Genomic DNA, 17,148 nt, shown 5'->3' with positions numbered 1-17,148 from the left:
GCGTAGCCACTGCATAGTGACATTATTAATTTTGTTTTTATTGAGTCTTTTAATAATTATTACAAGTATGTTGTTGCACATATATTACCCTATTTCTAGACATGTTTATAATGTTGCTGCTGAACATTCTTTTAGTGACTTACCTCCGCATGAATTGTCTTATAGACTTGCGCTGCGCAATAACACTTTCATTAGTATGTTACATCATTCCCATCAGACTAGTAATGCTACTAATTGTTGGGTGTGTGGTCGGCTCCCTCCCTATCAGAATTATGAAGGAGTCCTGCCTTTCTTTCCACATCCATTTACACGTAATGGCTCCTGTGGAGCATGGTTCAGTTTAATCAATTCCATAGACTCAGACACAGCAGTTTACCAAGATCATTGGCTATGGGGAAACCTGAACCTAGTTTTACTCAAGGTCTGCTACCCTGACAAGGAGGGTCGCCCCAAAAGGACAGGAACTGATCTAGAAAATGAAGTATATGGATTAGGTAATTTTACACCTAATCTCATGATTCTAAATGTCGTATCCGAAATTGAACTGGTCTTACCCACCATGTCAGTATTTCCAGCGAAGGGTGAATTGTGTGTAAGAAAGGTTGGTTCCATACATATGGGCCATAGTAAATGCACTACTATAGTAGAATTCAGTGATCAAGGCAAATCTTCATTTAGAGCTTCTCGCCATTCCTACTTTGTATGTGGTCAGACTGCATATATGCGTTTACCTCTAGATTGGGATGGTACCTGCTACATTGCATTCCTTTTGCCACCTGTTTTCCTAGCTCCTCCTGATTATTACAGAAATATTCATTTAGTACACAACAGAGAGAGGAGAGATCTCCCCATTGTCGATTACACTGAGACAGCATGGGACAAGTATGTAGATTTTAATAAAGGCATCTTTCCCTATATAGGTACCGTTACTAATAGTAAGCTGATACGTAGATTAACTAGAACCCTTGAAGCAGTAGTGAATGAGACTATTTCCGCCTTAGGCAATTTAACAGAAGAGCAGTCTGCTATGCGGATTGTTGTGCTTCAAAATCGTCTTGTCCTTGACGTCATCCTGGCTGATAGGGGCGGAGCTTGTAGGGTCATCGGATCAAGCTGCTGCGTATTCATACCAGAAAATTCGCCATCTGTATATAAAGCCATCACTCGCCTTCATAAGATTGTAAGCCAGATACACCAGAACCCAGGCACTTGGACTTGGTCCAGTTGGTTTTGGAATGTGATATCAGCCTGGGGATGGAGAGTTTTATCCTTCCTAGGTATAGGCCTTCTCATACTATTCAGTTGCTGTCTATGTCTACAATGTGGACCAGCGATCTGTGGTCTGTGTGCCACATCGTGTATTCCACCACCAAGATTTCATTCGTCACGGAAGAAGAAAGAAGAACAAATGATGCTATATGAACAGATCAATGGATTGATGAAGATTGATATCTCTTGAAGGGCAAGTAGGGGACAAGGAGGGAATGTGGAAATATGGATTTTTCTGGTCAGTTATGTCCCCTATCTTGGACCCCAACGGTTCTATGTGCGTGTCACAAGTACATGTATGTCCCCTCCAGTTCCAGTTATGAAGACGCAAATACATATGCATCCACCGTCAACATGTCCTCTGTCAGATCCGCCATGAACAGGCCGGATATTCCATTCCTAAATATGAAAGGCCACCGGCTTTATATGGTTCACTTATGCCATTTTACAGTCCAGGCAAGCAGGCCCTGATTCTGTCATCAAAACTCCTTTTGCCTTCTGCCTCTGAAAGCTCCAGTCTGAGCCTGCATCTGTGACCATGAACTTTGTCTCATTCTCTGCGCGGCTCACGAAGCCTGACATCAGCCTATTCTCTGCCAAGTACTGTATTTCACCTTCGAATTATCTGCTTCCCCCTCAGCCGATGCATTCCTGCCTAGTAGCTTAAGTAAACATTCTTCCAGTTACCGAGCAAAAGGCCCGGCTTCTCTGTCCTCATGCAAGTAATTCATAGCCCTGTTACCATGGAATATTCCTACCCCCTCGCATTCAGTGTAGACACTTAGACGCTTGTACATGCACGCACAGTCAGCATAGAATAGATTCTGTCCGAGAGTCCTTCTTTTGTGGATAACATAGTTCTTTAAACATAGGATGTTAGATATGATTTGGGATTAGGTTGACTTGACCCCCCAGACTTTTCGTCTCCACATGTAGAGCTAAATGTCAAGTCCCCTTCACCCCCTAGTTACACGTCAATTACACGTCATACTGCTGCGCGCGCATCTGGGCCAAGTATTATCTTATAGATCCACCTATGTATGACATCATAACCAATTATGTTCCTTTTTACTCTTTATTACACCCATTTCTGGTTACGCAGACAAATTGTCATTTTCCTTATCAATTGTTACGCCTACTGCATTCGCTTCATTGTAATGTATGTCCTATAAAAGTTACTTCTTGTCAATAAAGTATGTACTTCACTTCCTGAACCCCCGTGGTGATGGAACTTGGAGCAACCGATTATAATCGATCACTGGAATAAAGCCCATTCCGAAACTCTAATATCACGGATTCTGCCTCTCATTTTACTGAGCTATTTTATAATGTTTCTGTATCAAATTCAGTCCCGGTAAAGGAATTTTATTTACCACAGGCAGAGGAATGATCATGGAACCAGAGAGAGAAATGAGCATGGGACCACAGAGAGGAATGATCGTGGAACCAGAGAGAGGAATGAGCATGGAACCAGGGACAGAGGAATGAGCATTGCATCAAAGACAGAGGAATGAGCATGGTACCAGGGACAGAGGAATGAGCATGAAACCAAAGAGGAATGAGCGTGGCACCAGGGACAGAGGAATGACCATTGCATCAGAGACAGAGGAATGATCATGGTATCAGAGACAGAGGAATGAGCATGGAACCAGACAGAGGAATGAGCATTGCATCACAGACAGAGGAATGAGCATGGCACCAGGGACAGAGGAAAGAGCATGGCACCAGGGACAGAGGAATGAGCATTGCATCACAGACTGTGGAATAAGCATGGCACCAGGGACAGAGGAATGAGCATTGCTTCACAGACAGAGGAATGAGAATGGCACAAGGGACAGTTTAATGAGCATGGAACAATAGAGAGGAATGAGCATGGCACCAGGGACAGAGGAATGAGCATTGCATCACAGACAGAGGAATGAGCATAGCACCAGGGACAGCGGAATGAGCATGGCACCAGAGAGAGGAATGAGTATGGCACCAGGGACAGAAGAATGAGTATGGCACCAGACACAGAGGAATGAACATTGCATCACAGACCGAGGAATGAGCATGGCACCAGGGACAGAGGAATGAGCATGGAACCAAACAGAGGAATGAGCGTGGCATCAGGGACAGAATAATGAGCATTGCATCAGAGACAGAGGAATGAGCATGGAACCAGAGACAGAGGAATGAGCATGGAACCAGAGAGAGTAATGAGCATGGCACCAGGGACAGAGGAATGAGCATGGCACCAGGGACAGAGGAATGAGCATTGCACCAGGGACAGAGGAATGGGCATTGCATCAGAGACAGAGGAAGGAGCATGGCACCAGGCACAGATGAATGAGCTTGGAACCAGAGAGAGAAGTGAGCATGGCACCAGGGACAGAGGAATAGGCATTGCATCAGAGACAGAGGAATGATCATGGCATCTGAGACAGAGGAATGAGCATGGAACCAGAGAGAGGAATTAGCATGGCACCAGGGACAGAGGAATGAGCATGGCACCAAATACAGAGGAGTGAGTATGGCACCAGGGACAGAGAAATTAGCATGGAACCAGGGAGAGGAATGAGCATGGAACCAGAGAGAGGAATGAGCATGGCACCAGGGACAGAGGAAAGGGCATTACATCACAGACAGAGGAATGAGCATGGCACCAGGGACAGGAGAATGAGCATGGAACCAGAGAGAGGAACGAGCATGGCACCAGGGACAGAGGAATGAGCATTGCATCACAGACAGAGGAATAAGCATGGCACCAGGGACAGAGGAATGAGCATTGCATCACAGACAGAGGAATGAGCATGGCACCAGGGACAGAGGAATGAGCATTGCATCAAAGACAGAGGAATAAGCATGGTACCAGGGACAGAGGAATGAGCATGAAACCAAAGAGGAATGAGCGTGGCACCAGGGGCAGAGGAATGATCATGGAACCAGAGAGAGGAATGAGCATGGAACCACAAAGAGGAATGAGCATGGCACCAGGGACAGAGGAATGAGCATTGCATTAGAGACAGAGGAATGAGCATGGCACCAGGGACAGAAGAATGAGCATGGAACCAGAGAGAGAAATGAGCATGGCACCAGGGATAGAGGAATGAGTATGGCACCAGAGACAGAGGAATGAGGATTGCATCGCAGACAGTGGAATGAGCATGGCTCCAAAGACAGAGGAATGAGCATGGAATCAGAGAGACGAAAGAGCATGGAACCAGAGAGAGGAATGAGCGTGGAACCAGAGAGAGGAATGAGCGTGGAACCAGGGACAGAGGAATGAGCATTGCATCAAAGACAGAGGAATGAGCATGGTACCAGGGACAGAGGAATGAGCATGAAACCAAAGAGGAATGAGCGTGGCACCAGGGACAGAGGAATGAGCATTGCATCAGAGACAGAGAAATGATCATGGTATCAGAGACAGAGGAATGAGCATGGAACCAGACAGAGGAATGAGCATTGCATCACAGACAGAGGAATGAGCATGGCACCAGGGACAGAGGAAAGAGCATGGAATCACAGACAGAGGAATGAGCATGGCACCAGGGACAGAGGAATGAGCATTGCATCAGAGACAGAGGAATGAGCATGGCACCAGGGACGGAGGAATGAGCATTGCATCAGAGACAGAGGAATGAGCATGGCACCAGGGACAGAGGAATGAGCATTGCATCACAGACAGTGGAATAAGCATGGCACCAGGGACAGAGGAATGAGCATGGCTTCACAGACAGAGGAATGGGCATTGAACCAGAGAGAGGAATGAGAATGGCACCAGGACAGAGGAATGTGCATGGCACCAGGGACAGAGGAATGAGCATGGCACCAGAACCAGAGGAGTGAACTAGGCACCAGGGACAGAGGAATGAGCATGGAACCAGAGAGAGGAATGAGCATGGAACCAGACTGAGGAATGAGCTTGGCACCAGGAACAGAGGTATGAGCATTGCATCAGAGACAGAGGAATGAGCATGGGACCAGAGAGAGGAATGAGCATGGAACCAGAGAGAGGAATGAGCATGGCACCAGGGACAGAGGAATGAGCATTGCATTAGAGACAGAAGATTACGCAATGTCAGAGAGATGAACATGACATGGAGCACACCCCAGCAGGGACATTCAAGAACAAAGTCACAGCTTTTGTGCTTGTACAGTTAAAAGAGAAAAGGAAGTAGGCAGGCAACTGCTCCCTCCCAGCCCTGAATATCTATTTCACCTATGAATGCCTCTTCAAGCGGACTCTAGAGCAGGAAGTGCCATGTGTGTTTGCCCTCGGGGACTTTCTAATCTGTTTACTGTGACTATCTGAAGAGGCGCTGATAAGGTGTGAATTGTTCACCTTGTGCCCGGCGTGCCCTTCCTGCCAGCTACGAGGCGCAGGGCACTAGGAACTTTAATCTGAGGAGCTGGCAAAAGCTTTGCTGTTGGCATGACATACAGAGTGCACCGAGGGGCCAGCTGCTGGTGTGACACGTACAGAACACTGAAGGCACCAGCAGGTGCTGTGACACACACTGAAAGGACTCAGCTGCTGGTATGACACACACTGAATGGCTCAGTTGCTGCCGTGACACACACTGAAGGGGATCAGCTGCTGCCATGACACACACTGAAGGGACTCATCTGCTGCCATGACACACACTGAAGGGACTCAGCTACTGGCATGACACACACAGAATAGGCTCTGGTGCTGGTGTGACACACACTGAGGGGGCTCAGCTGCTACCATGACACACACTGAATAGGCTCTGCTGCTGGTATGACACACACTGAGGGGCTTAGCTGCTGCCGTGACACACACTGAAGAACTCAGCTGCTGCCATGACACGCACTGAAGGGGCTCAGTTACTGCCGTGACACTCACTGAAGAGGCTCAGCTGCTGCCCTGACACACACTGAAGGGGCTCAGCAGCTGCCATGATACACACTGAAGGGACTTGGCTGCTGCCATGACACACACTGAAAGGGCTCAGCTGCTGGTCTGACACACACTGAAGGGCTCAGCAGCTGCCATGATACACACTGAAGGGACTTGGCTGCTGCCATGACACACACTGAATGGCTCAGTTGCTGCCGTGACACACACTGAAGGGGATCAGCTGCTGCCATGACACACACTGAAGGGACTCATCTGCTGCCATGACACACACTGAAGGGACTCAGCTACTGGCATGACACACACAGAATAGGCTCTGGTGCTGGTGTGACACACACTGAGGGGCTTAGCTGCTGCCGTGACACACACTGAAGAACTCAGCTGCTGCCATGACACGCACTGAAGGGGCTCAGTTACTGCCGTGACACTCACTGAAGAGGCTCAGCTGCTGCCATGATACACACTGAAGGGACTTGGCTGCTGCCATGACACACACTGAAAGGGCTCAGCTGCTGGTCTGACACACACTGAAGGGCTCAGCAGCTGCCATGATACACACTGAAGGGACTTGGCTGCTGCCATGACACACACTGAATGGCTCAGCTGCTGGTCTGACACACACTGAAGGGCTCAGCAGCTGCCATGATACACACTGAAGGGACTTGGCTGCTGCCATGACACACACTGAATGGCTCAGTTGCTGCCGTGACACACACTGAAGGGGATCAGCTGCTGCCATGACACACACTGAAGGGACTCATCTGCTGCCATGACACACACTTAAGGGACTCAGCTACTGGCATGACACACACAGAATAGGCTCTGGTGCTGGTGTGACACACACTGAGGGGGCTCAGCTGCTACCATGACACGCACTGAAGGGGCTCAGTTACTGCCGTGACACTCACTGAAGAGGCTCAGCTGCTGCCATGATACACACTGAAGGGACTTGGCTGCTGCCATGACACACACTGAAAGGGCTCAGCTGCTGGTCTGACACACACTGAAGGGGCTCAGCAGCTGCCATGATACACACTGAAGGGACTTGGCTGCTGCCATGACACACACTGAAAGGGCTCAGCTGCTGGTCTGACACACACTGAAGGGCTCAGCAGCTGCCATGATACACACTGAAGGGACTTGGCTGCTGCCATGACACACACTGAATGGCTCAGTTGCTGCCGTGACACACACTGAAGGGGATCAGCTGCTGCCATGACACACACTGAAGGGACTCATCTGCTGCCATGACACACACTGAAGGGACTCAGCTACTGGCATGACACACACAGAATAGGCTCTGGTGCTGGTGTGACACACACTGAAGAACTCAGCTGCTGCCATGACACGCACTGAAGGGGCTCAGTTACTGCCGTGACACTCACTGAAGAGGCTCAGCTGCTGCCATGATACACACTGAAGGGACTTGGCTGCTGCCATGACACACACTGAAAGGGCTCAGCTGCTGGTCTGACACACACTGAAGGGGCTCAGCAGCTGCCATGATACACACTGAAGGGACTTGGCTGCTGCCATGACACACACTGAAAGGGCTCAGCTGCTGGTCTGACACACACTGAAGGGCTCAGCAGCTGCCATGATACACACTGAAGGGACTTGGCTGCTGCCATGACACACACTGAATGGCTCAGTTGCTGCCGTGACACACACTGAAGGGGATCAGCTGCTGCCATGACACACACTGAAGGGACTCATCTGCTGCCATGACACACACTGAAGGGACTCAGCTACTGGCATGACACACACAGAATAGGCTCTGGTGCTGGTGTGACACACACTGAGGGGGCTCAGCTGCTACCATGACACACACTGAATAGGCTCTGCTGCTGGTATGACACACACTGAGGGGCTTAGCTGCTGCCGTGACACACACTGAAGAACTCAGCTGCTGCCATGACACGCACTGAAGGGGCTCAGTTACTGCCGTGACACTCACTGAAGAGGCTCAGCTGCTGCCCTGACACACACTGAAGGGGCTCAGCAGCTGCCATGATACACACTGAAGGGACTTGGCTGCTGCCATGACACACACTGAAAGGGCTCAGCTGCTGGTCTGACACACACTGAAGGGCTCAGCAGCTGCCATGATACACACTGAAGGGACTTGGCTGCTGCCATGACACACACTGAATGGCTCAGTTGCTGCCGTGACACACACTGAAGGGGATCAGCTGCTGCCATGACACACACTGAAGGGACTCATCTGCTGCCATTACACACACTGAAGGGACTCAGCTGCTACCATGACACACACTGAATAGGCTCTGCTGCTGGTATGACACACACTGAGGGGCTTAGCTGCTGCCGTGACACACACTGAAGAACTCAGCTGCTGCCATGACACGCACTGAAGGGGCTCAGTTACTGCCGTGACACTCACTGAAGAGGCTCAGCTGCTGCCCTGACACACACTGAAGGGGCTCAGCAGCTGCCATGATACACACTGAAGGGACTTGGCTGCTGCCATGACACACACTGAAAGGGCTCAGCTGCTGGTCTGACACACACTGAAGGGCTCAGCAGCTGCCATGATACACACTGAAGGGACTTGGCTGCTGCCATGACACACACTGAATGGCTCAGTTGCTGCCGTGACACACACTGAAGGGGATCAGCTGCTGCCATGACACACACTGAAGGGACTCATCTGCTGCCATGACACACACTGAAGGGACTCAGCTACTGGCATGACACACACAGAATAGGCTCTGGTGCTGGTGTGACACACACTGAGGGGCTTAGCTGCTGCCGTGACACACACTGAAGAACTCAGCTGCTGCCATGACACGCACTGAAGGGGCTCAGTTACTGCCGTGACACTCACTGAAGAGGCTCAGCTGCTGCCATGATACACACTGAAGGGACTTGGCTGCTGCCATGACACACACTGAAAGGGCTCAGCTGCTGGTCTGACACACACTGAAGGGCTCAGCAGCTGCCATGATACACACTGAAGGGACTTGGCTGCTGCCATGACACACACTGAATGGCTCAGCTGCTGGTCTGACACACACTGAAGGGCTCAGCAGCTGCCATGATACACACTGAAGGGACTTGGCTGCTGCCATGACACACACTGAATGGCTCAGTTGCTGCCGTGACACACACTGAAGGGGATCAGCTGCTGCCATGACACACACTGAAGGGACTCATCTGCTGCCATGACACACACTGAAGGGACTCAGCTACTGGCATGACACACACAGAATAGGCTCTGGTGCTGGTGTGACACACACTGAGGGGGCTCAGCTGCTACCATGACACGCACTGAAGGGGCTCAGTTACTGCCGTGACACTCACTGAAGAGGCTCAGCTGCTGCCATGATACACACTGAAGGGACTTGGCTGCTGCCATGACACACACTGAAAGGGCTCAGCTGCTGGTCTGACACACACTGAAGGGGCTCAGCAGCTGCCATGATACACACTGAAGGGACTTGGCTGCTGCCATGACACACACTGAAAGGGCTCAGCTGCTGGTCTGACACACACTGAAGGGCTCAGCAGCTGCCATGATACACACTGAAGGGACTTGGCTGCTGCCATGACACACACTGAATGGCTCAGTTGCTGCCGTGACACACACTGAAGGGGATCAGCTGCTGCCATGACACACACTGAAGGGACTCATCTGCTGCCATGACACACACTGAAGGGACTCAGCTACTGGCATGACACACACAGAATAGGCTCTGGTGCTGGTGTGACACACACTGAAGAACTCAGCTGCTGCCATGACACGCACTGAAGGGGCTCAGTTACTGCCGTGACACTCACTGAAGAGGCTCAGCTGCTGCCATGATACACACTGAAGGGACTTGGCTGCTGCCATGACACACACTGAAAGGGCTCAGCTGCTGGTCTGACACACACTGAAGGGGCTCAGCAGCTGCCATGATACACACTGAAGGGACTTGGCTGCTGCCATGACACACACTGAAAGGGCTCAGCTGCTGGTCTGACACACACTGAAGGGCTCAGCAGCTGCCATGATACACACTGAAGGGACTTGGCTGCTGCCATGACACACACTGAATGGCTCAGTTGCTGCCGTGACACACACTGAAGGGGATCAGCTGCTGCCATGACACACACTGAAGGGACTCATCTGCTGCCATGACACACACTGAAGGGACTCAGCTACTGGCATGACACACACAGAATAGGCTCTGGTGCTGGTGTGACACACACTGAGGGGGCTCAGCTGCTACCATGACACACACTGAATAGGCTCTGCTGCTGGTATGACACACACTGAGGGGCTTAGCTGCTGCCGTGACACACACTGAAGAACTCAGCTGCTGCCATGACACGCACTGAAGGGGCTCAGTTACTGCCGTGACACTCACTGAAGAGGCTCAGCTGCTGCCCTGACACACACTGAAGGGGCTCAGCAGCTGCCATGATACACACTGAAGGGACTTGGCTGCTGCCATGACACACACTGAAAGGGCTCAGCTGCTGGTCTGACACACACTGAAGGGCTCAGCAGCTGCCATGATACACACTGAAGGGACTTGGCTGCTGCCATGACACACACTGAATGGCTCAGTTGCTGCCGTGACACACACTGAAGGGGATCAGCTGCTGCCATGACACACACTGAAGGGACTCATCTGCTGCCATTACACACACTGAAGGGACTCAGCTGCTACCATGACACACACTGAATAGGCTCTGCTGCTGGTATGACACACACTGAGGGGCTTAGCTGCTGCCGTGACACACACTGAAGAACTCAGCTGCTGCCATGACACGCACTGAAGGGGCTCAGTTACTGCCGTGACACTCACTGAAGAGGCTCAGCTGCTGCCCTGACACACACTGAAGGGGCTCAGCTGCTGCAGTGACACACACTGAAGGGACTGAGCTGCTGCTGTGACACACTGAAGGGACTCTGCTGCTGCCGTGACACACACTGAAGGGCTCAGCTGCTGCTGTGAAACACACTGAAGGGACTCAGCTGCTGCATTGACACACACTGAAGGGCTTCGCTGCTGCCGTGACACACACTGAAGGGGTTCAGCTGCTGCCGTAACACACAGTGAAGGGACTCAGCTGCTGCCATGACACACACTGAAGGGGCTCAGCTGCTGCCATGACACACACTGAAGGGGCTCAGCTGCTGACATGACACACTTGAGGGACTCAGCTGCTGCCGTGAAACACACTGAAGGGCTCAGCTGCTGCCATAACACACACTGAAGGGACTTGGCTGCTGCCATGACACACACTGAAGGGGCTCTGCAGCGAGTCTGACACACACTGAAGGGCTCAGCAGCTGCCATGATACACACTGAAGGGACTTGGCTGCTGCCATGACACACACGGAAAGGGCTCATCTGCTGGTCTGACACACACTGAAGGGCTCAGCTGCTGCCGTAATACACACTGAAGGGACTTGGCTGCTGCCATGACACACACTGAAGGGGTTCAGCTGCTGCCATGACACACACTGAAGGGACTTGGCTGCCGCTGTGACACACACTGAAGGAGCACAGCTGCTGCCGTGACACACAGTAAAGGGACTCAGCTGCTGCCCTGACACACAGTGAAGGGGCTCAGCTTCTGCCATGACACACAGTGAAGGGGCTCAGCTGCTGCCATGACACACAGTGAATGGGGCTCAGCTGCTGCCATGCCACACTCTGAAGGGACTCTGCTGCTGCCGTGACACACACTGAAGGGCTTAGCTGCTGCCGTGACACACACTGAAGGGGCTCAGTTGCTGCCATGACACACACTGAAGGGGCTCAGCTGCTGCCATGACACACTTGAGGGACTCAGCTGCTGCCGTCAAACACACTGAAGGGCCTAGCTGCTGCCATAAAACACACTGAAGGGACTTGGTTGCTGCCATGACACACACTGAAGAGGCTCTGCTGCGAGTCTGACACACACTGAAGGGCTCAGCAGCTGCCATGATACACACTGAAGGGACTTGGCTGCTGCCATGACACACACTGAAAGGGCTCAGCTGCTGGTCTGACACACACTGAAGGGCTCAGCAGCTGCCATGATACACACTGAAGGGACTTGGCTGCTGCCATGACACACACTAAAGTGGTTCAGCTGCTGCCATGACACACACTGAAGGGACTTGGCTGCCACTGTGACACACACTGAAGGGGCACAGCTGCTGCCGTGACACACACTGAAGGGCTTTGCTGCTGCCGTGACACACACTGAAGGGGCTCAGCCGCTGCTGTGACACACACTGAAAGGACTCAGCTGCTTCCCTGACACACAGTGAAGGGGCTCAGCTGCTGCCATGACACACAGTGAATGGACTCTGCTGCTGCCGTGACACACACTGAAGGGCTTTGCTGCTGCCGTGACACACACTGAAGGGGCTCAGCCGCTGCTGTGACACACACTGAAAGGACTCAGCTGCTGGTGTGAAACACACTGAAGGGGCTCAGCTGCTGCCATGACACACACTTAAGGGGCACAGCTGCTGCCGTGACACACAGTGAAGGGACTCAGCTGCTGCCCTGACACACAGTGAAGGGGCTTGGCTGCCGCTGTGACACACACTGAAGGGGCACAGCTGCTGTCGTGAGACACAGTGAAGGGACTCAGCTGCTGCTCTGACACACAGTGAAGGGGCTCAGCTGCTGCCATGACACACAGTGAAGGGGCTCAGCTGCTGCCATGACACACAGTGAAGGGGCTCAGCTGCTGCCATGACACACTCTGAAGGGACTCTGCTGCTGCCGTGACACACACTGAAGGGCTTAGCTGCTGCCGTGACACACACTGAAGGGGCTCAGCTGCTGCCATGACACACACTGAAGGGGCTCAGCTGCTGCCATGACACACTTGAGGGACTCAGCTGCTGCTGTGAAACACACTGAAGGGCTCAGCTGCTGCCATAACACACACTGAAGGGACTTGGCTGCTGCCATGACACACACTGAAGGGGCTCTGCTGCGAGTCTGACACACACTGAAGGGCTCAGCAGCTGCCATGATACACACTGAAGGGACTTGGCTGCTGCCATGACACACACTGAAGGGGTTCAGCTGCTGCCATGACACACACTGAAGGGACTTGGCTGCCCCTGTGACAAACACTGAAGGGACTCTGCTGCTGCCGTGACACACACTGAAGGGCTTAGCTGCTGCCGTGACACACACTGAAGGGGCTCAGCTGCTGCTGTGACACACACTGAAAGGACTCAGCTGCTGATGTGAAACACACTGAAGGGGCTCAGCTGCTGCCATGACACACACTGAAGGGGCTCAGCTGCTGCCATGACATACTTGAGGGACTCAGCTGCTGCCATGACACACACTGAAGGGGTTCAGCTGCTGCCATGAAACACACTGAAGGGGCTCAGCTGCTGCCATGACACACACGGAAGGTGCTCCTCTGCTGCCATGACACTCACTGAAGGGGCTCAGCTGCTTCCATGACACACACTGAAGGGGCTCAGCTGCTGGCATGACACACACAGAAGGGGCTCAGCTGCTGGTCTGACACACACACAAGGGGTTCAGCTGCTGCCATAACACACACTGAAGGGGCTCAGCTGCTGCTGTGACACACTGAAGGGGATCAGCTGATGGCATGACACACACTGAAGGGGATCAGCTTCTGCCGTGACACACTGAGGGGCTCAGCTGCTGGCATGACACACACTGAAGGGGCTCAGCTGCTGGCATGACACACACTGAAGGGGCTCAGCTGCTGGAATGACACACACTGAAGGGACTCAGCTGCTGGCATGGCACACAGTGAAAAGGCTCTGCTGCTGGTGTGACATACACTGAGGGGGCTCCGCTGCTGGGATGACACACACTGAAGGGGCTCAGCTGCTGGGATGACACACACTGAAGGGGCTCAGCTGCTGCTGTGACACACACTGAAGGGGCTCAGCTGCTGCCGTGACACACACTGAAGGGGCTCAGCTGCTGCCGTGACACACACTGAAGGGCTCAGCTGCTGCCGTGACACACACTGAAGGGACTCTGCTGCTGCCGTGACACACAGTGAAGGGGCTCAGCTGCTGCTGTGACACACACTGAAGGGGCTCAGCTGCTGGCATGACACACAGTGAAGGGGCTCGGCTGCTGCCATGACACACACTGAAGGGGATCAGCTGCTGGCATGACACACAGTGAAGGGGCTCAGCTGCTGGCATGACACACTGAAGGGACTCTGCTGCTGCTGTGACACACACTGAAGGGGATCAGTTGCTGCCATGACACACACTGAAGGGACTCTGCTGCTGGTCTGACACACACTGAAGGGGTTCAGCTGCTGCCGTGACACACACTGAAGGGGCTCAGCTGCTGCCATGACACACACTGAAGGGCTCAGTTGCTGCCATGACACACACTGAAGGGGCTAAGGTGCTGCCATGACACACACTGAAGGGGCTAAGCTGCTGCCATGACACACACTGAAGGGCTCAGTTGCTGCCATGACACACACTGAAGGGGCTAAGGCTTAAGCTGCTGCCATGACACACATAAGGGGATCAGCTGCTGCCATGACACACACTAAAGGGGCTCAGCTGCAGGTATGACACACACTGAAGGGCTCAGTTGCTGCACACACAAAAGGGGCTCAGCTGCTGGCATTACACACACTGAAGGGGATCAGCTGCTGCTGTGACACACACTGAAGGGCTCAGTTGTAGGCAGGACACACATGAAACACACTAAAGGCCTTGGCTAATCGGGCGCGCAAGCAGTGTTTGAACAGGGGCCAGGGGCGTGCAACGGTGGAAGATAATCAGGAGCAGTGAAAACATTCATGAGAATAGCGCCCACCACAAGCTACTTTGTGTGTTGGCGCTCCGAGTTTGCGTTGTTCAAATGAGTACTCTATCGACCTTTGGAAGATAAAAGGCTTAGTGGCCCTTATTAAGGGGAGAGGAGTTGGCCTGCTAGGGCGGTCGACCTCGAATCTGGGGAACTGGGTTCGAGTCTCGGCAATGACGCTGAACATCCTGTGATTCTGGGCAAATTGCTTAATCTTCCCGTGCCAAACAAAAATGAATGTGTCCTCGTGTAATGCAACTGGTGCCATGTAAAGCGCTCTGATACTGGATTCGGGTCAAGTTCGCGCTATATAAAACTGTACAATAAAAAAGAAAAATAAATATTTAAAACCCGACCCTGAGTCCTGATCATTCAACACAGATCTATGCCGCAGAGACACACCTTCCCAAGAAAGCGAGTACGGCGAGGTACAAACCTTCCGGGTATTTATGACAACACACGGTCTGAAGAGGGGAAAGACAGGTGAAGGATGACTGTCTACGGGTAAGAAGACCTGGCAAGAGCGAGGTCGAAAGAGACATCCGTAGAGTTGTGTAAGAAGGGGCGGGAGCGTGACAGTCGTAGGTGACCAGGACACCCGTGGGAGCAGTAGAGTGGCATTTATATAGGGGAACAGGACACCTGTGACAGCAGGGACGCGAGCGGGACAGTCATACTTGTGAACAGGACACCTGTGAGAGCTATAGCGGGACAGTCGTATAGGTGAACAGGACACCTGTGAGAGCAGGGGCGGGAGAGTGACAGTCATATAGGTGAGGAGGACACCAGTGAGAGCAGGAGCGTGACAGTCATATGGGTGAACAGGACACCCCTGAGAGCAGGAAAGTGACATTCATATAGGTGAAAAGGACACATGTGAGAGTGGGACGGGCGCGTGACAGTCATATAGGTGACCAGGGGGCAGGTAGCATTAACCTGTGGGTTATCATCAGACGCAGGGGCACCTGCGAGGCGGGGCACTCGTGGGGCATCACCCATGGGTAGTTTTAGACGCAGGGGCACCTGGGAGGGTGGTAGCAAGCGCAGCCTCCCCACAGCGACCTGGGAGGAAGAGGTCGGCTTTTTGCCTTTCAATGACGTGCGCATCTGGGTGAATGGATGGATGAATGCGCCTGGAGACCCCTAGCGCTGCACACGACCTCTCAAGAGCTGCGCTCGCAGGTATACACGGCACAGAGGGAGAGAAGTTATCTGGCACCCGAGGGCTGGACTCACTCTTTGGCCTCCAGGCTGTCGGCACTGGCGGCGAAGGCCCGGGGCACGAAGCCCTCCTTGCCCCCCTGCTGCACGTAGAGCCAGGGGCCCTGCTCCCTCAGAACCTCGAAGGCCTCGCCCTTCTGCAGCCTCAGGTCCTGGCTGGTGCGGGGCATGTAGCTGTAGATGGACACGAAGTGGCTCTGGCGCTGGAGGGCACAGTCGTCGTTAATGTCGGGGCCCCCGGGGCAGCAGGGGCCCCGGGGGCAGCAGCAGTACCTCTTGCATAGGGCCAGCCCCATGCTGCCTCATGCTCCCCACTCAGCCCTGCCGAGGGAACTGCCGCCGCTGGTGCATTCCTCTCCGTGCACACCCCCTGGCTTGTGAACCAGGAAGTCACCAACCGGCCCAGCAGGTCACACTGGCTGCCAAGGGAGCTGCCGAGATCTGCCGAGGCTACAGCCCTCTCTTGCCAGACGCGCGCCTCGCAACACTGCTCTCACTGATATATAGTGCTTTATTCTTATCTTCAATCTGCTTCTAGGCACCCTAGGCGCCCGTCGACAATGTGATGACCTGTCCAGGATCACACTTGGTGCCTGTGAAGGCGGGGTTGGAAGCTAGTCCCTCTGCTTTTAAAGGCGCCAGATAGATTAGCCTCTAGAAGTACTGATGCTCAAAGGGGTAAAAGTCCGAACGAGAGCCCTAAGGGGACCCGAACTTTAGTCTGGCAGGGCTCAGGCAGATACTCAACCTTCTGACGTAGAGAGGGAGTGGCTTTCCAGACCGGTTTATTCTGTACCTTTCTGAAAATTCACAGCGAGTATCAAGAACTCCAAGCCGACTTGAACGCGCATGTTGATAAAATGACAAAAGCCTTTGTACTCACTCAGTGCGAGCACTGAAGCCTCTCGGAACTAGGGGATGAACAGAAACTACAGGCCGGGCCGGCACTGGTGATGTCATAGTATCGTCATTGGCATCCTTCTGTACACCCCTCCAACCATA

At 52.9% G+C, this 17,148-nt stretch overlaps 1 protein-coding gene across 3 annotated transcripts in view; it reads right to left on the bottom strand.

Moving 5' to 3' along the window:
• LOC146822181 (tyrosine-protein kinase Src42A-like) overlaps window positions 1-16,802 on the bottom strand; it is a 351,567-nt gene extending 334,765 nt beyond the window's left edge. Inside the window, exon 1 of one of the 3 annotated variants that reach the window (XM_085613317.1) lies at window positions 16,162-16,802. In XM_085613317.1, the coding sequence (XP_085469443.1) occupies window positions 16,162-16,442 (281 nt within the window). In that variant the 5' untranslated portion in view covers window positions 16,443-16,802. The remainder of the gene's footprint in view (window positions 1-16,161) is intronic. The other 2 variants (XM_085613319.1, XM_085613318.1) reach the window with 2 other exon arrangements.
• Between the last annotated feature and the right edge of the window lie 346 nt (window positions 16,803-17,148).

Source organism: Triturus cristatus, chromosome 6 (assembly GCF_964204655.1).
Source record: "Triturus cristatus chromosome 6, aTriCri1.1, whole genome shotgun sequence".
NCBI lineage: Eukaryota > Metazoa > Chordata > Amphibia > Caudata > Salamandridae > Triturus > Triturus cristatus.
The sequence above is the reverse complement of the archived record's forward strand: the minus strand, read 5'-3'. Positions and strand labels throughout refer to the sequence as shown.